Genomic DNA, 21,954 nt, shown 5'->3' on the forward strand with positions numbered 1-21,954 from the left:
GAGTCCACCATGTAAAAAAAACACCATTTCTTGATTTAATATTCTGCTCATAAATTACTTTATCAATTTGAAGCATATATGTTGGTATTAATCCACTAATTGCAGTTTTACTAGGTGTATAGTTAGATGTCCCCAAGTGCTCCCTAACCTATCCAAGCTATTCAGGAAAAATCTTAAAAACAATACTAGAAAGTTTTCTAAAAATAATGAAGGTGGTAAAGTAGACCTTATTTGCATAATTTCTGACTTTTCTTCACATATAATTCTAACCAAACCTAAGGCCTAGAAACAACATACACTTATTATGCTGTATACTATGTTTTATATATATATAAATAAAAATACATGACATAATTATATCAGTGCCCCACTAGCCAGTACAGTTGCACAGCTGAGGTCATCAATGGGTGGAAGGGTGCTGGTGAGAAAAACTTATTTCCCTTTACTTTACTTTACTTTACTTTGCAAATGCTTTTATCCAAAGCGACTTACAAGAGGAAGACACCAGCAATATTTCCCTATCATCAATGTTTTCTCATACACAGCTGCTTTATAACCCATCAGTAAATTTAACTTAAAAGGTGGCATTATCTCATCCATTTTGATTTTTAAAGGTTAAGATCAGTAATTTGCTTCCTTTAAATTTGTTGGCGGTTCATTTACTATCAGTAGTTAGCTCTTACACGGAGGCCTCAGCTGCGAGTGCTTTATTGATTTTCTTTGAGAGTATAACACACACACGCTAATGAGCCATCTAAAGAGTGGGGAGGCGGCAAACTCACGTATTTGTGTATTTTTTACAAAATCGGAAAGCGCTCCGACTGCAGCAAACTGACCTTGCACCCACCTCGGTGTGTTTGAAAGCTTTGGTGCCAGAGATGTGGTGTTCACTGGTCTATTCACCACCGGCAGAAATAAGAAGACCTCTTTTAACTCAGGAACTTCCTTTTCCTTTCTGGTTTTCCTGGTAAAGATACTTTTGTTGCTTGCACCTAACATTTTAACCTTCAATCAATTCTCCAGACCTGCTCACCCAGGGTGTGGTCAATAACTCCAACTGTGGTGTGAAATTTCCCATCTGGGGAGCTGCAATAAAGGAAGTAGATTATCCATTAATTGATTATCCAAGTTTATTTACCATGTGAATGGGGGGAACTCGTAAGAAGAACTCCCTCCATTAGTAAGTTCAAAAGCATATTTATACCACTGTGGGTAATGAAGGGTAGGAAAGCAGGACCACGCCAGCTTCGTCATAGGCGCCTGGACAAGGACACTTGTTTGGAAAACATCACCAAGGTTTAAAGTGAACTACAGTTGTTTTCTGGCTGTTCCGTGACCGAAGGTGAAGCACGTGGAGTGTTTCTTCCCACTACATTACCCAGTCTCCCCATCCCTGGTAAAAAAACATAAGCACACTGAAGTCAATCGAGTGAGCAAATCCACTAGAAATCCAGACTTTTACAAACAGACAGATTCAAGCAGAAGAAAGAACAGAACAGAGTTCTGACTTGGTTCCTAGTTCCCCTGACAGGTGTCTCAATTCATTAGAACTCTCCTGAGCCTCAGTGGGTTACCCGGCTGACTTTGCACCATATTTGGCCCAGCAGATTCCACAGCAGGATCCGCTTAAGGAGCCTATCAGAGCTGCAGAACCTCTGATAGAACCCCCATCAGCAACTAGTTCCCAGTTGGTGAATGCAAATCTCTCCACAGTTCTGTAACGCATGGGCCCAGATCTAGGACACTGGGGAAACCTTGGGATGAAGTTTTTGCTTGTGCAATTGGATGAGTGCTTTTTTTTTTGTAAATAGGGCATTACTGACATCATCTTCCTTGCCGTTTGTTAAATGTCAGCAGCTCAGCTTGCCTTTTCTGGACCTTCTGACTCACTTTTGTCCCTTTAAGACCCTGGTGAAAAGCACCGGGACACCAAGCCGGAGGCCGGAGGTCTTGTTCTAATTAACTTATTTAAACAAACTCAACAAGAGGAAGCAGGGAAGCTTTCAGTGCCCCTCCTCTCACTGAGGCCATTATCTGTGTGTGGGGAGTAGGGCAACACTGCACTGATGGACAAGAACCAGAGTGGTTGTTGAGTAATGAAAGAAAGAGTGAGGGAGGGGCATGGCATTTTTTCTCTTTTGTAAGACCCTTCGTTGCCATTTAAGGTCTTGCTTCAGACATCTTAAGAGGTGTTAAGGACAACGTCCCTCATCAACGCTCCTGCCTACTCTAAAATATTCTGCTGCTCCATGTTCTTGTTGTCTAATAAAACAAATGTTTTTTTACCTGTACGTGACTCCGCCCATGCTGGGATAGATACTCTTACAGACCATCAGCCATAATATTACAAGGATTGACTTAATTCCTGAAATGGGCTGGGGCAGTTGACAAACACACCTTAACTAGCTCAGTGTAGTTGACTGCATAACTTGGAGAGCAGATGGAGAAATACTATGCATTGTTTCGATGGCGGGCTGACAGGAGCAGGGGGTTCTGTGAGGAATCACAGACTCTGAGTTGCTGACCTTTCACCTTGTGTAACAGAAGCCTAACTTTAGAGTTTACCTCTCACGCACACACACATACTCACACACACACAGACGGAGGTCAGGTCCAGAGGGAGTGTTTCATGGGAGGCAGTGGAAAGTGTGTCCGGACCGAAACCCTATGTCTGAAACGTAATTTCCGTTAATCAGTCAGTCTCCAGTCCATTAGAGTCTGTGCGTAAATGTGTTTGGGATGTAGGGTGTAATTCACCAGAAATGCTTAAATCCTTGAGCAGTGATTAACATTTTCACCCCATTTCACATTTTCAGTCAATTTCCTTTTTTCAGACATTTTCTCGCATTTTCCTAAGACTGAGAGAGGAGAAGAGAGAGAGAGATTTTCTGAACCATTGATGTCTTGAAGCAGATGAGTTAAAAGCCACGCTGCAACAATAAAAACTATCACAGCCGTCTTTATATCTCTCCTGCTCGTGCTTGGATTCCCCCTCTGCTGGGGGCTGATACTCTTCCATATCGGTTTTATGACTGGATTATTGGACGTGTTTACGCTGACGTTTTACGACTCCGGAAGGATTTCAACACTCACAGCTGAAGAAGTCAATGCTGTCTGCTTGATTCTGTTCTTCCCTTTTCTTCTCCCCATCTTACGGTACTGCAACAGAAAACCGACCAAGCTTTTACCCCGGTATTACAGTACATCACGCTGTACCCCCCCCCTCCAGGGAAATAGACCTGTGGCACAGTAAAGTGTCACAATGAGGACGATCACACTAACCGTCAGCCCTAATGTAATTAGGCAGAAAGGACATTATGCTCTAAAGATGTTTTTCAGCACATTGTTTGCCTGGAGGACGTTTTCGGGGGACTTAATAACAGCAGCTCTCAGGTTCATTAACTTTCCTTCTTTCTTTCTTTTTGACTCAGCTGCTTAAAAGATCCATGGTATTCATATGTACATAAGGTAATGGCAATAAATCAGAATTTCGTTTGATCCCAGTAATAAATGTTCTTAATCCCACACAGTGAGCTGCTGAGCTCAGATCTGTACTATACGTAACACTAACCCTGTAAGCTACACGAAAAAGTCTGTAAATGTGTACAGAGAAAGAGATAAAAGCAACTCAGCAGCCAGGAAGGTCTTGAGAAAGGTTCTGCTCATATCACTGTGACTGATGCTCCATATGTTCCTTGTTGGCCTGTCAGCATGAGATCAGAGCTCTGGTCCAGCCTTTTGCAGTAAAGAACCGGGTCAGGAGACCCGCTGGGTCAGGGGGCCGGGGCCGTGACTATGTGCTTGGGCAGAATTGGTGTGATCAGTGCTAAGGCGTACTCACAGCGCGTGGCTCTCATTAACAGCTCCCTCCATAGACCTCAAGAGGAGCGGAGACGAGAGACAGAAGGTGAGGCTGACGGGGAATTGGGTGCGCTTGTCAGCAAATTGATAACCTGCCAAAAGGCATCAACCCGGCGGGAAGTGAGTCCGGGGACCTTATTGAATTCGTATGTTCTTCAGAGTGGAATAAAAACCCCCAAAGTCTTTGGTTTAATTTCCTGCTTTGACAGCTGGGCTCCTCCTGCTCTTGGCTGTAATGGGATTCACCGACAGAAGCTCTGATTGGACGGCCTGCTGGTTCTGAGTGGCACCTTCGCCCGGCTCCGCTTCGGCTCTCAAATCCAGCCTCCAGTCCTTAGCAGCCCCTGCCCAAAGCCCAGAGCAGCCATCCTGAATAATGACAGCACTGACAGACCACGTTAAGCCCGGTATTGATGGTCATGTGACCGCAGGCCTGTAGGCACTTGTAAAAATCCCATCCAGCGGCCCACTGAATATCCAAACTACTGATGACTTTTATTTTGTTGTTGACAAGTGATGTTTCCACTTTAAAAGACCATTTCCTTCTGCATTTGGCAGAAATCCACTGCACAAACCAGAGATCAGTCCAAAAACAGAAAACAGGACTATTGCCCCCCTCCTGGGGGTGAAAATGGATGAATTTGGACGTTTCCTGTCATTATGACAGATAACCACCCGGCATCGCAACACAGAGTCGGAGAAGCATCACCATTTTTCAAAATATCAGAGGCGCCAGGGCGTACCCATATACACCGCAGCCAGGCATGCAGATCAAACAAAGAGTGACTGAGAGGAGACGCTCACTGGCCACACACTCTCTCTCTCTCTCACACACACACACACACACACACACACACACACACACGGGTACAAGCACACACATCTTCTCTTAATAATGGAGCTCCTAATGAAAGCAGGACAGGGAATGAGACCTGCTGAAAGCCTTTAAATTCAGTAGGAGGGAAGATGGACGTCTGCTAAGCGGCGTCTACATCGAATGCCGTAAATCACATAAATGAAAGTAAAAATCGGAGCCTGGTCCCCATTACAGCGGATCACTACGCGCATGTTGTACAGGGAAACTGATACTGATGCACTCGCCCGGGGCGGCCTGAGGTGGGTGTATGACCGGGTGACCCGTAACTCGCTGCGTGGCAGATGAAAAAAATCCATACGCAGCATATTTATATAAACCTCATCTGCATTCAAATGAGTTTTGGCACTATGGTTGGTCAGGGTTGGGAGTAAGATCTGGTTGGGGCGACACTCAATACCGAATTAAAACAGCCAGCTTCATAAACCCTTGGGGCTCTGACATCTGTGTAATTTACACTAATTGACTGTAGATTTTTTTGGTTTTAACGTTTGCAGTGTGCAGCAATAACCAGTAGTCTGATGAAAGTGCGATTATTCTAATTCTTTAAGATGAAACAGATGATTTGAATACTTTATTATACTTTCAAACATTTTGAAAGTATAATAATCTCTGTGTCTGTGGATGTGCACGCCGCAGGGCAGGAAAATTAACTGCATTGGTTTTACTGATTAGTTTTGAAGGGTCTGCGGCGTGCGGCTAATGAAGTTCTGTTTTCGTTTAATTTAGTGGCTCTGCTCACTGGGTCAGTAGTTTTTTTTTGTTCCGTCAGTGCCGTCGGAAGTAGAGGCCACGACACGGATGCCCAGGCAGCGCGGACATTCTGAAGTTGCCAGCCGATCGAAGCGCTTGCTGACCCATGGCAAAGTTCAATTATCATTTGCAAATTACTTCTGCTCTCTCTCTCTCTCTCTCTCTCTGTACCGAGGTCCACGGCACGGACCCCTGGCCGCCGGCTGTTGGATGAGAGGGGAATTATTGCGAGTGGGATAGTGCGGCCGCATCAAATATTAAAAGGGTTGAGCTGAGATGGGAAGAGGTGGAGGGGAGGGCCGCCACCCCCAGCTCCCCCCCGGTGCTCATCAAAAATGGAGCAGGGGGAGAGAGAGCCGGCGGCGCTGCGGAGTTGCCCTGCTGTAATGAGTTTAACCTCTGACCCGCGGTGTGTCCTGACTCCCACGCCTCCCGGTGGTATGGCGGAGGAGAACAGCGGGAGTCATGTCAGAGAAAAGAAGGGTGGGGTTATGGTTTTTAACATGGCAAGACATGATATCAAACATGAGGCTAAACGTAAATGTCACCTGACTTGTTCATTTTCTGATGGTGAAGCTTTAATTTAGCTGACAGAACAGACAGATGAGGAATATTGCTCGTGTGTCACATTCTGCACGTCCAACAAAATCCAGAAAATCTCTTAATTCACATTGTCATTTTAAATTTACTCTGTTCGGTTTCATTTTTTGAAGCAGTTTTACAGCTCACAGTTTGAGAAAGTCTCATCGCTTTCTGAAGCGGTTCCTCCTGAGCAAGTTTAGAATAATAATTTTTGCTTTTAATTGTTTGACAAAACAGTGTTCCTTGGCCATACTCTATATTGGGAATACTCTATAACCTCTATAGACACCATGGAGTTAAATGCATAGTGAGTACGACTTATGTATATTATGTTGATTATGAATTTATGTTGAATTTTTTATGTGTCCCATTTAGATGTGTACTGTTTACTAGTCTGCTGCTAGGAGTTTAAACGCGGGTTCTGCGAGGTTTGATTCGCTCACACACTTAGGCAGCCGGCGCAATCAGCTAACGTCAAATCGCGAAGCATAGAGCTTCAAAGCCGGAGTTTACTGCTGCACTTGTTTGTTGTTTAGGGGAACAGATGTTCTTCACGAGTTCCTCTAAAGTGGAAAATGTTGTGTAAAATGTTGAGAATGAAGAGAACGGCGGCCATAATTATCACGTTGGGGGGAGGCATCTTGTTGGCTCTCTTGATCCCTGCGAGTTCATGTTCACAGGCCTTCGAGATTAAAAAGACTCTGTTTTGATTATTATGAAGGCTGAGGCGCTCTGACACACAGAGGCACTTCCTGTCTGTGATGTGGTCTGCGGGCTACGGCAGATTATGGAAATCCAGAGGTGTGTTTTGGGAGGCAGATTGTGCCCTTTTGTTGCGGCTCGGCATTAAACAGCACTTCAGACTTTTATGTTTGTAAGAGAGAAGACGTTGAATGAATGCACCATCCATGTATTTTCTAAATCCTCTCATCCTGGCCCAGATGCTGTTCCAGTGAAGAAGAAACACACAGACACACACACACACACACACACACACACACACACCACCATGACCAAGTCAACATTAACAAGTCATTTAACCTGCATATTTTAGACTCTGTTGGTGAACATAGGGATCCACTCCACATGGAGAAAGTCCATGCAAAGACTAGAACATTATTATTATTATATCTGAAATATGTTGGGCGGTTTTGACATCTTGAATCTCTTTATTGTCTGGTGCTCAGCATCACCATAAATATCATGATGATGTATTTACTAATTCTGTATAACTTTGCAATTTAGTTTAGTACTTAGTGGTTTAATTACAGCCTTTGAAGCTTTATGCCAAAATATATTCAGTCTATTGTAGCATTTTTACATAGTGGAAAAATGTTAAATGCTTTAATCTTTATGCACAAGTAGCTGTGTTTTCTTTATACCTTTTAAAGTTTTACAGTAATTTAATGCTGATTAATGCTTCCTTTATGTACAAAATTAAGTGCGTCTGTTTCAAATGTTCAACCGATGATAACCAACACATGCTTTAAAAAGTTCCATGATTTGCATTGTCTACATCATTTCTGAGAGCAGATAAAATGAACTCCACATACAGACAGAAAAGAAAACGAGTGTAGTCATTATTATACACACATCTTATCACCATCAGAAGGCTTTTTCCATATCTGTACCTACCCTTGTACTGCAGAGCCTATATATACATGATAATAATGCCTTGAATGGTGCCCCCTGTTTGGTGAAATCAGCATTCAAATACCTGCCAGTGTACAGCCTACTGTAACGTTTACACGTCCCTTCAATTTGTATTCTGTTATCTTTGTGTGCATTTGCGTACCTCTGTTCTGTTTAAGAAGACCCCCCTGCCCCACCCAGCCGCCCCTCTTTTCTCCCACCTTCCCCCAGCCGTGAGTGGGGTAGCAGCTCTGGGGAAATGACAGCAGTTAGGTGTAGTGGCCTGTGGCCCAAGCCACCCGCCCCGCCACCCTCCCAAAGGTGTCTGGAGATGCAATTCTGCAAAATTGCATTTTTACTGCCTGCCGGTGCTGAGACATGTGCGCCGGCCGCGTCCGTCACCTGTGGAGGGGAACAGGCTTCTTTTGGCCCTTTATTGCACGCGTCTGCAGCACGCAGTCCTGATGCAGCGATGATGTGTGTGGGGGGGGGTGGACGACGCTGGAGGAAGGATATATTCTGTAGCGTAAACAGTTATGGATCCTGAAGGAGCCGACTCAATTACATAGCCCGCCACATGCTCTGTGCCGCATGGCTTTTAATAGCAGGCATGTGAGCAGATCTGGGTGGGCTGGGGTGGGGGGGGGGTGGGCGCAGGAAAGAAATGACTGCATCACGGTCTCAATAATTGTGCGTGAAGCTATAAAAGTGAAATACGGCCCTGACTCTAATGCACATCTATAAGCGTGGATAAACATATTGGCCAATTTCACATCAAATTACAAATGAGGAAATGACGCGTGATGATGATTGTTCTGAACTTCATCCTCCGAAGCCTCATTATGACCGCTACTCTAGGGCTCTCGTTAGAGGGGGAGAAGGGACCAGAAGCAGAAATATGTCATTGCAGGCTACAGCGGTTTTTTTAGGGGGACATCAGGTATAAATCTTCTTGCGGCTTTGTGGTCCTGGGTGAGATTAGAGCTGAAAAGTTATGATAATGTTTGGTGTATTGAGTGCAGAGCCAGGCAGAGCGTGATGTCATTAATCATGCCTGTCTGTTGGGTTCTGGGTGAGCGCGGATGCTGAGCTGCTGAGCCGCTCAGATGCTCAGTGGGACTCGACTTCTAACCAAAAGCCCCCACCCCCTCTCATCTTTTAATGCGCCAGAATCGCTCGGCGTCTGTCCATCACTGTGGGGAGACATTGTTGTGCCTCCCCGATTTTTGATTGTTCTTGTTCTTCTTTTTTTTTTTTTTTTTATAATTTGTGAGGATTCTTGCGGTTCATGTCAAGCTGTTCACTGACCTGTGGGTCAGACCTTTTGATGAAAGCTTCCCCAAATGGTCTTTATCCACATTCAGTTAATTTGTTAACACATTTTTTGTTAACGTTGGCTGCTTCAAACATTTTGCAAGCTTTTCTGTCATCAGAAAAGACTAAGAAGAATAAAAATTGTAACCTCGTGTGAATTTAGTGATGTCACAATATCAGAAATACCAGAAATGTCTAAACAATTAAACAATGCTCAGTACCTTATTTACACCACAGTAAAAGAGTTATCAAGGCACTTAAAGGTAAGCTTCTTGCATGTGGTTCTGAAGAGCACGAGATGTGATTCCCGACTTTCTCAGGTGTCTTCTGGCTGATACCAGGCTGCCTGAGAGAAAAAAAGAAAAAACACTGGAGAAAAAACACTATACACACATTACAAAAAGCTGCCCTCACACATGCAGAAACCTACAAACATTTTTTTGTTTTTTTGTGTGAAATAGATCAGAAAGTACCAGAACATCCACACCTGACTCATTTACTGCAGCTGCATAAGTTGCATAAGCCGCTGCCTTCCATGTGTATTTGTGGGCGTCTAATGAAACTCCAGAACCCGCGGTGCCCACAGACCTTACATGGTTCCAAAAAGAAATAACGCAAGTGCGCTTTTGTTCTTAGGATTTTGATATTGAAAGGTTTTTGATTTTGAGGTATCAAGAAAAGGGTGATAGGAGCCGAGTAAGTAACACACTCACCAGTGACACAGAAGACCACAAAGTCACAGGTTCAAACCCCACTTACTACCATTGTGTCTCTGAGCAAGACGCTTAACCCCGAGTGTCAGTCCCTGTAAATACTAGGTCACTCTGGGTAAGGATGTCTTCTGAATCTGTTCCACGTGTCCATGGTTTCTTTGGTAACTTCAACACTGACTGCTGTATCCTCATGTAAAGAACTGGAATCAGTGGTCGGTTGGTAACATAATGAGGTCGGTCCTCTGATTAGCTTCTCTCCACCTTGTGGTGTGTGTACGGCACGCGAGCGCCGCGCCGTCAGGGAGTGGGTTCCAGACACCCGCTTTGAAAGCAGAGATCAGTCGGCCGGAAAAGCCTTACAGAAGTCATCAAGGGCTGCGGATCACAGCGAAGTCAAATATTTGGGTATTGAACAGCGAGCGGCAGCAGGGAGGAAATCTTTTCATCCACGAACGCCGCGGTGACGGCAGCTGTCAGGCTGAATCAGGGCATTCTGGGAAGTGCGCTGTGATGGGTGACAGGGAGGAGGCCGTTATTGAAGAGCTGATTACAGTATCCTGTGTGCGAGGGGAAATGAAGAAAAATGGCCGGATCGGAGGTGTATTGGCCGACCGGATGTGATCGGCTCTTACCAAGGGACTCTTAATAAGAAGTAGTGAAGGGGGCTGCTGCCGATGCGACTGTGAGTAGAGAATCTGGAGTCAGCTTGTCTGCTCTGTGGGGAAAATTGGCCCCGTTGTTTCATAATTTGTATGAAAGATTGGAAATCTGCAAACAAACGTCACCCAGGGGGAGAAAGACGAGCGCTTTGTTGTCATTAAAGCTTAGAAAGTGTCAGCTGGAAGAGGAGGATGAGGAGGGAAGTGTGTTCTGGATAAGCATGGTGCTGTATGGTTGTTCCTGCTCAACCAGGTCACTCGTCTTTCACTTCTCTTTGGGAAGGACAGATAGAGTGTGTATGTGTGTGTGTGTGTGTGTTAAGGAGTAGTTCAGAGCCATGCCGAAGACGCAAGCTCCCCTAATGACTAATGCATGAGAGACGGCAGCAGGCAGGATCCAGTTCCAGCAGAGGAAGCCAGGGAAGGTCAGAAGGAGCCCGAGAGGAGGCTGCGCTGTGTGTGTTCACTGCTTCACTGGTTTTAGGTGTACAGAGACTGGTCTCTGTGTGTGAACATGTGTGTTTGTGTGTGATGACAGTTGTTGGAATGTAGCATTTATATTTCCCCTCAAACTCACAGAATTAGTTAGGCTCTGCATCTTGGTTAAACTCTGATTTAACTTTCTGACATAATTTGATTACTATAGACTACAATTCCTACAAAGGAAATCTGTGTTATGTGCTATGAATCTATGTTAATGTAAGTGTGTTGTCTTGTATTTTTATTATGTTGGGAATGAAATAAACAAACAAGCAAACAAATACACAATTATTTGATTACAAGTGGCAAAGGATTAGGAAAGACTGTAATTACACAGTAATTACTACATGTCCCTATAAAATGTGTGTCTGTGTGTGTGAACATTCACAAGAATGAGAGAGAAAGCTCTTGGGGGACTGGTGTTGTGTCTGGTGATGTGTGTCCGTCTGTGGGGTCTCCTTCTCTGTGGGGTTCCTCGCTGTTCTGAGGGCTCTGCTGCTGTAATGGAGGAGAGAGTGTGTGTGTGTGTGTGTGTGTGTGTGTGTATGAGCATGTATGTGTGCATGCAGGATTTCAGGGGGGGTAGGCACTTGCCCCTTGTTGCCCTTCCATTAGGCTGGTTGACCTACTTCAGCAGCTGGGGGCTGAGAGGGAACTGAATCTCAGCAGAGCCTGAGTAACACTCACTCTCACTCTCTCTTTCTTTCTCTCTCTCTCTCACACACACACGCAAAATGCATTGTGTAAATGTATTGTTTATAATGCCTGTGAGTTGTCTGTCTATAATGGTTCACATCTTACCTGACAATAATAATAATAATAATAATATTAATAATACAAACAAAGCAGTTAAAACAGAATAATCGTGCATAATATGTTCAAATGTGGAAATCATGCATTAGTTCAAAACATTAAAACATTTACTGCACATAACAGAATTGACATACCTCACATACCTCCAAAGAATAAACATTTTAAAATGCAGAAGAAACAGGATTGTTTCATGACTGCATAATGAATGATACAGAAAGAGGGAACGATAGAGAGAGAAAGCGGAGAGATGGTAGGGGGCGGTAATGTAGTTTGGCCTTTTCACGCTTCCCTTGTTCCTGAAGGAGTAAAAGTGAGTAGGGACGTTGGGTGTTTCTGAAGCACAGCCGCCCTCGGTGACAGACAGACAGGATGTGAGCACTGGGGACAAGACAGAGTTTTTAGTTTCTCTCAGATCCATTGACACTGTGTGTGTGTGTGAACACACGCACCCAAGCGAAACCCGTCGCCTGTGCCCTGCTTTGAGACTCAAATGGACCGTGATGGCTCTGATATGGTAATTGTGCTGCGTTGGCTCCTTTATGGCCCTGTGCAGCGCTGCCGGTGTAAGTCTCGTGTTCAACAGTGACCTTACTGAAGGGGATATTTAATGGTGGGTCGAGGCGCACCCCCTCCGTTCTGTGTAGAACCATGGCCGGTTCTGATCTCTTTGTGCAATGTCAGCTGATAAACTCTGTGTTCCTGTGTTCCTGTGTGCCTGCGCTCACGAGGGCGTGTGTTGGTCTGAGTTCATTTTCTCTCTGATATTTAGGCCTCTCCTGATTTGCAAATTTGGTTTAAACTTTTGCCCTCCTGCTTGCATCAGACGGAGCTCTGAAGACAATGCGTGGAAGTGGAGATGCTTTTAATTAGCCTGGTGGTTTAGTTGGAAACATGGAAGCTTCAGTGAAGCAGAAACATCTCCTTACACACTCAAAATGCACGTTTCATTTCCACTCAGAAGAATGAGAACTTCAGTCTCAGTAGAAAGATGGATGTAACTGTTTGCAAAATTAAAAACGGAACTATATGAGTTGATATTGAAAGTTCAGTTCAGTATCCATGGGCCCATCCATGACAAGTTTTATCTTTCCATAAAGTTTTCTGTTCTGTGTACATCTGCAAGAAAAAATGTAAAACACATATGATTTACAACCAGAAGCAAAGAAGTGACTCTGCGGCTCGGTGTTCTGCACCAGGGGACTGAGTCGATGCTTGTTCTTTAAGCTTTTTCTTCAAGTGGAAAATACTGTGCAGAATTCACGTGGGTTGGATGAATACGTTGTTAGGATTGTGTCATTGTGAAATCCCGAGGGACTGATTCAGTATGACTGTAGTCGTTGTAGTCGCCTTTATAGAAAAAAAAACAGCAAAATGATCTGATTAAAGCTGGATATATGCAGTGAGAATTTAAGCACAATCAATATGCCGAACTGAACAATAATTCAGCAAATATAGACATGGATGTTTCACTTTTTAAATATTAAAAGTGTTCTCGTTGTAACTGTCTGGAAAAAAGTGTATGAATACAAATTGTTCCAGACCTTATGATGCTTTACCTCCTCTGTGATTGTGTTTCTACTCATATGACAATCAGTGTAGAAACTGTGGCTTTAAAACCGACTAATGAGGTTGAAAGTGCAAGTCCAGTCGATGGAGGATTTTCAAAAAGCCTCCATGTGGTCATCCCAACTATGCCGTCTACATGCTGCTCCTACCAATTAGCTGACGGTCACAGTGTGAGGTCACAGACAGGACTCTGTTCCACCCACCGGAGCCAATGACACGGTGCCCACTCCACCTCGGGGACTGATGGGACTTGACATGTGACAGGACATGGTAGACATGCTGCTGCTGTGGGCAGCAAACACCAGCTTCATTAGACCCAAGCATCCATCAGGGACTGACGGCCCTCTGAAGACCTTCATGAGGGACTGAGGCTGCATCTACAGCACTCTGTTCTTCCAGCCAAAACCGTGACTTTTACGCTTGTGAGGACAGTGAACCTCTTAAATTGCATCTGTTAGTTGGTAACCCACAATGTGCCCTCTCGCCATGTACAACTGACTATAGATTGACCCAGCCGTCTCATGGCTAATCAGGGTCATGTCCTTACAGGAGTTTCTGTGTGACACTGTAAAAAAAAAACCCTCAAATCCTGGACCTGCCAGCCCTTAGTTTCGTTTTTCCAGCACAGACACACATTTTTCTCCTTTAATAAATCTTCATTAGACGTTACCTGACAGGCAGCAGTGACTCTACAGACCTCAGGCATTCAGAATTCAGTCAATGTAAAAATACTGCCAGTGAAGCACATATGCTTGAGAGCTCATTCAAATATTTTGCACCCAATGCAATAATTGCAAGATAATCTGTGTTCTTTAATGAAAAATTAATTAGACTATGTTTATTTGTGCTGACGCTATTTATGGGAGTAATCCAACAGAATGAAATGTCTGTAAATAAATGTGCTGAGAAGAGGAACCGGCGGTTTTTGTCTTCTTTGTTCCGCCTGCGCTGCGCTGAAGCATTGATTAAACCCCATCAGCTGATCCTGGGTGTAAATTTGCACGGCGACACGCCACTGCGTCTCGGGTGTGAGAGAGTGCTCGGCAGTGGGCAGCACCGTCCGCGTGGAGCTGAGAGAGTGATGGCGGCGGGGTGCAGTAAATTAGTCCCGGGCGGCGACACTGTGCTTGCTGGGTAATTTGGACAATGGGCCGTTTGACAGTTCACCCATCAGTTCAACTGCACCCCGGGGAGCGACTGATCTTCCCAGTTTTTCTCTGTGCCACGGCCCTGATGGAGCCTCTCTTTAAGTAGCAACATCATTCTCCAATCAAGCAACAGAATGGCTCTTCATCCTGCACCAGACGGCAGGAGAGTGTTCAGTTCAGCGCTTAACTGCACTGGTGTGAAATAACAAAAAAAAAATTTTAATTCCGTCCACATTTTAACATTGGAAATTATGGCTGCATTTCTGACCAGGAAGAAGAAGAAGAAATGCATGTGATCTGTTTGAACTATTATATATGTGTGTGTGTGTGTGTGTGTGTGTGTGTGTGTGTGAGACTTGGACAACTCTCTTGTTTCTCTGCTTTTCTTTTGCCGGGTGTTTTTCACGACTCTTCTTTTGTCTCTTTTTTGCCTTCTGAATTCGTCAACACAGGCCACAGCTCTGTTTCCATGGCACCCAAGGAATTAATTTCTCTCCTGCAGTTGGAATATCAGAGGCGTATTAGTAATAAGTTGTGAATGCCACGCGGCCTTGTGGAAGCCAATTTCAGAAAGTGGATCCCAGACACTGGAGGAATCTCTGTTGTCCCCTGAATGAAGTTCCCTTTCATTCGCATGGCCCAGCGGGTCAGTCTGAACATTCTGACTGGCTGTCATTCTTTTCCAGCGGTCAGACCTATGTGCGTTGGGCGCATTTGCTGTTTATTGCCCTTCGAGAAACCTCAACACTGTCTTCAGTCTCTCCAGTTGTGCATTAGAGAGCAGCCGGGCCGTGATGAGCATCTCCACCGCGCACTACACAAGGAGATAATGATTTTTTTCAGACAACTCCTGTCTTTGTATTGAATTTTTGTTTGCTCATGTGGTGCTGCATGCCCAACGCGCACTTCGTTTGTTGTGCTGTTGCTTTCTCTTTCCACTTTCCGATTCTCTGCATCTCATCCCCGAGCTCCAGTTTGCAATCGCAAACAACAAACTTCTCTCGGTCGAGACAGAGAGAGACCCTCAGCTGCCCCCCGCCCAGCAACCTGAACACAGAGCTGAAGAGTGAGAGAGGAGAAGACAAAAGGTGTATGCCGAACATGTCCATTCCCCATTTATCACGTTCCACAACCTTATCTCCCCGGCAGTTTTCCACCGCTGCCTCGCCTGCGTCATGAGCTGGGATAAATCAATTTCTGCAGATTCAATTCCACAATTACATCACTTATGCGGCGCTAGATAAGGTGTGTGTGGGGCAGCGTAGGCTCCAGGCTCTGCAGATTTGGCTTGAATAATGCATTTGTTTTATTTCACTGTGACTGTTAGAAGTGAGTCGGGTTCTTTACCAGGTCATCAGTCAGACCCCTCCTACGATAATCATGTTCGCGTGTGGACTTGAACTTTGGGGTTGAGAGAGTGGATTGCAGTGCTGCTCTGGGTAGGAGGAGTGTGTGGGTCTTATTTCTTAGTGGAATGAGATGAAATAAAAAAAGGGGATTCCTTGCTTCAAGATGTGGGCGGAGTCAGTGCAGGTGATTGGTGAGAGCCGTATGGAGAATGTGGGCATTTTTAAACAGAGGTGCATGCAGTCTTCATTTATTCATCCAGCATTTATTTGAAGCAGCTCAATGACTTTTCAGAATAAATGGCCTTCACCTTGCAAGATCTTGTACTTGATGCAGTTTTATCACACACATTTATCATAGAACATTTAAACATATTATCTTACTTACTTAATTGCCTGTTTTTTGTACAAAAATGTCTGAAGTTGCAGCTTGTTTGTCAAAACTTGTTTTCTTTTTGTCAATTTTGACATTCATGCAAGTTTGAAAACGACAGGAAGAAACTACTGGCCATCCAATGTGGTGTTTAATCTTGAAAACCCTGCACAGGAAGAGGTGCTATAGTGGTTCGGTTTTCCCTGCAGGTACTGATTCATTTTAGGGGACCTCTTGTGTTTTTCACGCTACTCACGTTGAGCTCTGTCCAGCCCACACCTGGGCAAGAATCCATATCAGGTTAAATTTTTCATAAATAAGTCTGTTCTACTGTGTGAATTGTAAGTGCACATGGCCTTTCTGGTCTGCAGGGTGAAGGGTGTGGTATAAAAAGTAGGTTAAAGTACAAGTGCTTTGAAGAGGACTCTCCAAGAAGTCATAGTTGTACCTGCGCATTGATCTAAGCACATTGGATTGTAAGGTTGGAGACAAGTTGCTGTGTAAAGCTGTGAGATGACCGACCCATTCAAAGGTCCAATCGACCCTCAGCAGATTCTTACTAAAGCCCTGGAATCAGCAGGTGCGGGAGCCAAAGCGCTGATGTGGAAGGTGCCTCTGACCAATAACGGATCGTGAAGCTGCAGACTGTAATCTCTGGGGTCAGAAGTGGTCATCACGAACTGTCTGAGGAGCTTGGAGAAGCCTTGCTCCTCCTCAGGCGTGCTTGGTGACACTGACAAACTGCTGTGTCACCAAGAAAAACAAGGCCATCATTAGAGTTTCATTGCATGGTTCTGTTCATTATGCATTCCAATAATGAATGTTTTTTTTTATGAATTTCATTTACTTGTGCAACTTTTTCGGGTGAATTCTAATTTATTAATGTGATTTTGTCCACGAGGCTGCATAAACATTGTGTTAATGCACATGAGGGCTCATCACTAATTTCCTCTTCTGTATTCAGATATAAATCACAGCAGTGGCGCTGCTGCTTCAGATTTTAATGAAATGTAATGAGGAAGCTATTAATAGCGTTTCGGGTTATAATAAATTGGGGAGAAAAAAACGACAGGAAACCTAAATAAGAGAAAGCCATCATTAGTGCAGATGACACTGTGGTAGAAAATGTGAAATGTAATTCTTCGGGAGTTAAATGCTCCATTTAGCTGTTCAGGTCCCTCCGCCGTGATATATATTGCCAGACCAAAATCCACTCCACCCCCCATGTCCTGCTTCACATTCTCCAAAAAATCGGCGTCCTGCACTAACGGGCCACGCTAGAGGTGTGGTTACAGATGGGCATTTCTGATAAGAGCCCCTGGCTCAAATGTCGTCCCAGAGCCCCCACCCTGGACACGTCGATACGGTGGCCCCCTCATTGCCCTGCTGCCAAATCCCACAATGCCGTGGGGGGTGGCATTTACTCTCCCTCTCTCCGGAGAGCGGTAACATTATCCCGCTGGATTCCTGCTGCCTGCTTAATGCAGCTCGTTCTGCAGTAGAGACTCTGATGCACTGATAAGAAACCTGAAAAATGCGGTCTGGCGAGACGTAAAAGTGCATGAAGTGAGACGTGCCACACGCTGCTTAGTAAACTAGTGAGGAGCTCATGGAGTTTCCTGTCTTTTGGCAAGAGCAGCGCAGCTGTGAGTTCCGGGGTGGGGGCATTTTTGTCATGTTTTTCCAGTTGGAGAGAGATTTCCACTGGAGATCTCTCTTTATTCCTATTTATTTATTATTTCTCAGGCTGTGGAAGTTGATGAAGTCTAGCGTGCATGCAGGGGAGGCGAGCCGATTCCTTTCATGCCTCTGTCTGATCTTTCAGCCCCACAGCGAGATGCAGAAGCAGATAGAGAGACACAGAAAAGGGGGGAGGCAACAGTGTAATGAGTTTCCTGGGTTTTATAAGGCTGATTCTGGGTCAAGGTCCAGGCCTCTGCAAGACTGATGGGGCACCAGTCACAGGACGGGGTCTAATGTAATAGAGACTTTTACTTTGAAAAGAAGAAGGCGCTTAGGCGAGAGGGTATTGCTACAGAAATTTGAGAATCTACTCCTGATTAAAGGGATTTTTACTTTCCTTTTGCAGCCCAGTAAATGGGTGGCTGGATCCCATTTGTTGGGGGGGGGGGGCGCGTTAGATGAATAATATCTGCTGAACATCACTCAGCACTGCTGACAAAGTGAAAAAACTGACAGGTGAAAAGGTGAGAATGTAAGTTGGTGTGTGGGTGGATTATGAATGAATGAGTGAGGTATAGTTAAAACAGCAGTAGGACAGAGTATAATATAGTGTCCTGGTGCTGCTCTGTTCTCCAGGCGTCGCTCGTTTTTTGGCAGGTTGGGGGAGGGTTGATTGATTATTTTACATTCGCATCTCATTTTCTGCACAGATTCTCTGCAGATGTTCCTTTCTGATGAATTAAGCCCTCATGAAATCACATGAAAAAAGGGAACTTATGCACTGGTATGGTCTGTAATTCCAAACTCACTTTAGGTGCACACCTGTGGGGCTGTCGGGGTCAGAGGCCACGGCAGGCTTATTGCTGCTCTTCAATTAGGAGCAGATTAGGGGTTCTGATGAAAGACGTGTGATTTAGGAGCGGGCGCTGATGAAAAGCAGGCCCCAGCGGCCCCTCCTGGACCAAAGCTGACTGGGGGACTTAATAATTACAACTTCACCTCATCACCTACACACCCTGCTTCAAAAGACCCTCCCCCGGTCACAACCTCAGGGGCAACAGGGAGTGAAATAAGGCAGAAGGATTGCCAAGGTCCTAACAAACTCGAGGACGGTATGAGCACCACAAATACAGGGGTTAACTGCTCGGATTCTGATGATAATTAAACAGTTCCCATCGAGCGTTGTGTGAAATATGAATCAATGTCAAATATTGGTGAAACTGAACAGGACTGAGAGTCTCTGAGTTCAACTAAAGATGCTCTTAGAAAGCTGTCCCCAAATTTTATTTAATGCCACATAACGCTGCCTGGTTCTCCGGAAATTTGTTAGAGTTTTATGCCACATATGTTTTGTGGATACCACCCAAAACGTTATAACAGGACATATCCGAACATCACTTCGTTGGAAACTAGTAAATGTAAAAGGGGATTTTTATTAATATTGTTCCCATTTTGAATACATAGAAATTTTGTAATTCTATGTGGTGTTTGCATCAGGCAACCCCACTGACCCCATATAGTGGAAATCTTTGAAAATGTTTTGCCGTCCAGTCCAGATTGAAATATATTGCAGAGTCAGGATGCTGTGAGGGTGTTTGAATGAAGAGGAACCTCAGATCCAAGTCTCGACCTCTTTGTCGTTGCAGGAGCTCCGCTGGGTCTTTAATGTCTTGGTGTAAATAATTGATGCCAGCCGGCTGGTGTTAAGAATAGTCATTTTAGATGTAAGAAATGGGTCTTTGCTTGTCTTGCCATTGTGCAGGAGAAGAAGAGCTGCTGGAGAGAGAAGTTTCAAATTCAGGATGGTGCATTTATGGGGGTTTTGTTTCGCTTTGTTCGTTTTCTCCTTCAGCTGGGCTGTGCCCCGTGAACCGAGGCTGAGGTAAAAATAGGTGTGTATCTGGTGTGTGTGTGAGACCGGAGGCTGGGGTGCTGCCTGAGAGTCACCTTGATGAAAGAGAAGTTTAATTATAAGGGAGGTGAGGCATCTGCTGAAGAAAAAGCTGTGGTGTAATTCAAAAACCTATGGTTAAAAAGGGATTCAAACTGAAAGTTTCAGCTTAACGTCATGTAAACTTGGAAAATATGCAAATGAGGACAGATGGGTTAGTAATGTCTACACTGTGCCCTGCCCAACACTGGGAATGCTGGGAGAATTCCCTGCAAATAAGTGCAGTGTTGGGAGGTCCATGTAAATAAGGTGGCAATGATGGAAGGGACATTTAAATGAAGACTTGACCAGTAGAATTTGACCAATTTAATGTATCACAGTCGTACATTTAAAATGTCCCATGACCACCAGCCAACACTGGAGTATTTAGAGTAGACACATTTCATCTGTTCCTAAATTAATGTAACCAGGTTCATTGTTTGCCGATGCAGCCATATTGACAAAAATTGCCCAGTAACTCACCACCAGTAACGTGTTGTTTTCAACGTAGCTCCTAGTGCTTTGGCCTTGGGGTCCGCAGTGCTATATTACAGTGCTGGGCCCACCACAAGTCAAAATAACAGATTCCATAGTCCTAGGTCTAGATGGATATTTTGCTGGTCATACTGCATCACCAAAGTTTGAAATAGGTGTTGGGTTATGATCTATAGAATGAAAGTCATTACACATGGTTTTCAGCGACTGTGACTCAGGAAGGACACGCTTGCTTTTGTTTTTGTTTTTTTTGTGTCACTGGTTTCCATCAGTCCTTTTCCATAATTACTCATAATTCTATATTTAAAAGTTGGTTTAGTGTGGGTGCTCTGGATGTTCACCACCTCTCTTTCTTTCTCCACAGTGGATGATGACTACATGGGTCTTGGGGAGCTGCCTGAGACGTTCCCATCAGACCCACCTGAGCCCCTCCCGAGCTTTCTAATGGAGCCGGAGGAGGCATACATTGTGAAGAACAAGCCGGTGAACTTGTACTGCAAAGCGACACCAGCCACGCAGATCTACTTCAAGTGCAACAGCGAGTGGGTCCACCAGAAGGAGCACACAGTGGAGGAGAGGGTGGATGAGACGTCGGGTGAGTGGGGGAGGAAAACAAACACAGAGAATCTGGCAGAGTAAAATATGAGGGGAGCGCACACAACATGCTTCAGCCCCTTCCGGCTACTCCACAAGACTCCCAAAAATGTAACTGATGAATTATTCCTTTTTAGTCTTTCTTCACCCCACTTCTTGTTAAACTCTGAGGGCCACAGTAACAGTGTGTGACTCTGCGTCCTGACCTGAGGTTTTTTTTTTGTTGTTGTTGTTGCTGTTGCTGTTTCTGTGTATAGGTCTGTGTGTGTCCTGGGATGTTGTTAATGAGGAGGAGCTGTGAGGTTGAGGTTGGACGCTGCGTCCTTTTGTCTGACAGACGCTTCAGACACAGACCCAGCACTAACAAACACTCATGGGACCACACGGCACAACACAAGCGCATGACGTGAAAGGACACACAGTGTGACAGTGGCCAGGGAGCACGGGATCTCACCCTTTATCTGTTTTTTTTTCTGTCTCTTTTTTCTGTCGGTCTCTCTTATTCTTGTTTGCTCTGTCGCTCTGTCTGTCAGAATTATGTTAAATACAGTTTCACTCGTACAATATCACTGAAGTAAATGTCAGGTGCTATCAGATGTACAGTAAGAGAATAGTCTTGCCATAATACATATTTAAAACTATGGAAGAGACAGATGTCGTAAAGAGGCTCTGACTGGGAGTGACAGGGAGATAATCTGGTCATTTATTGAATAAAACAATGACAGAAAATAAAATGGAAATTATTCACTTACAGACAGGAAGAAAACAAAAAAAATGTGTTTTTGTTTGACAACCTTCCTAATAAAATACATGTATTTAGACATAGGAGCAAAATAAATAACATAAAATATGAAAGCTGGATTTATTTCGCCCCCGTACATCAACCTTTGTTTCCTTTATTCCCTTCTCAGATAACCCTTTCTTTCCATTTGCCACATTGTCATGTTTATTTATGCAATATTTCACAACTTCAGTAGTAGGCCAGACGGCTCTACTGGGAAGGCAGGAATTGTAGATGCTTTTTTCTGTGCAGACAAGAGTGATTCCAACCTGTGGACTGCAGGGAAAACTCACTTTTCCACTCAAGCTGCTTGAATGGAGCCAATCAGAGCTTTTGTCTGTAATAGTCCCTGTGCCC

General features: G+C 44.5%; 1 protein-coding gene across 5 annotated transcripts in view; it reads left to right on the forward strand.

Annotated features, from left to right (window-relative positions):
• The window catches only part of unc5cb (unc-5 netrin receptor Cb), a 96,778-nt gene that overhangs the window by 25,547 nt on the left and 49,277 nt on the right, over window positions 1–21,954 (forward strand). For 3 of the 5 annotated variants that reach the window (XM_028980940.1, XM_028980941.1, XM_028980944.1), the window contains exon 2: window positions 20,587–20,817. In XM_028980940.1, the coding sequence (XP_028836773.1) occupies window positions 20,587–20,817 (231 nt within the window). Of the gene's footprint in view, window positions 1–10,039; window positions 10,135–17,578; window positions 17,761–20,586; window positions 20,818–21,954 lie in introns of those variants that run through there. The other 2 variants (XM_028980945.1, XM_028980943.1) reach the window with 2 other exon arrangements.

The sequence above is a fragment of the Denticeps clupeoides genome, chromosome 5, assembly GCF_900700375.1.
Source record: "Denticeps clupeoides chromosome 5, fDenClu1.1, whole genome shotgun sequence".
Classification (NCBI taxonomy): domain Eukaryota; kingdom Metazoa; phylum Chordata; class Actinopteri; order Clupeiformes; family Denticipitidae; genus Denticeps; species Denticeps clupeoides.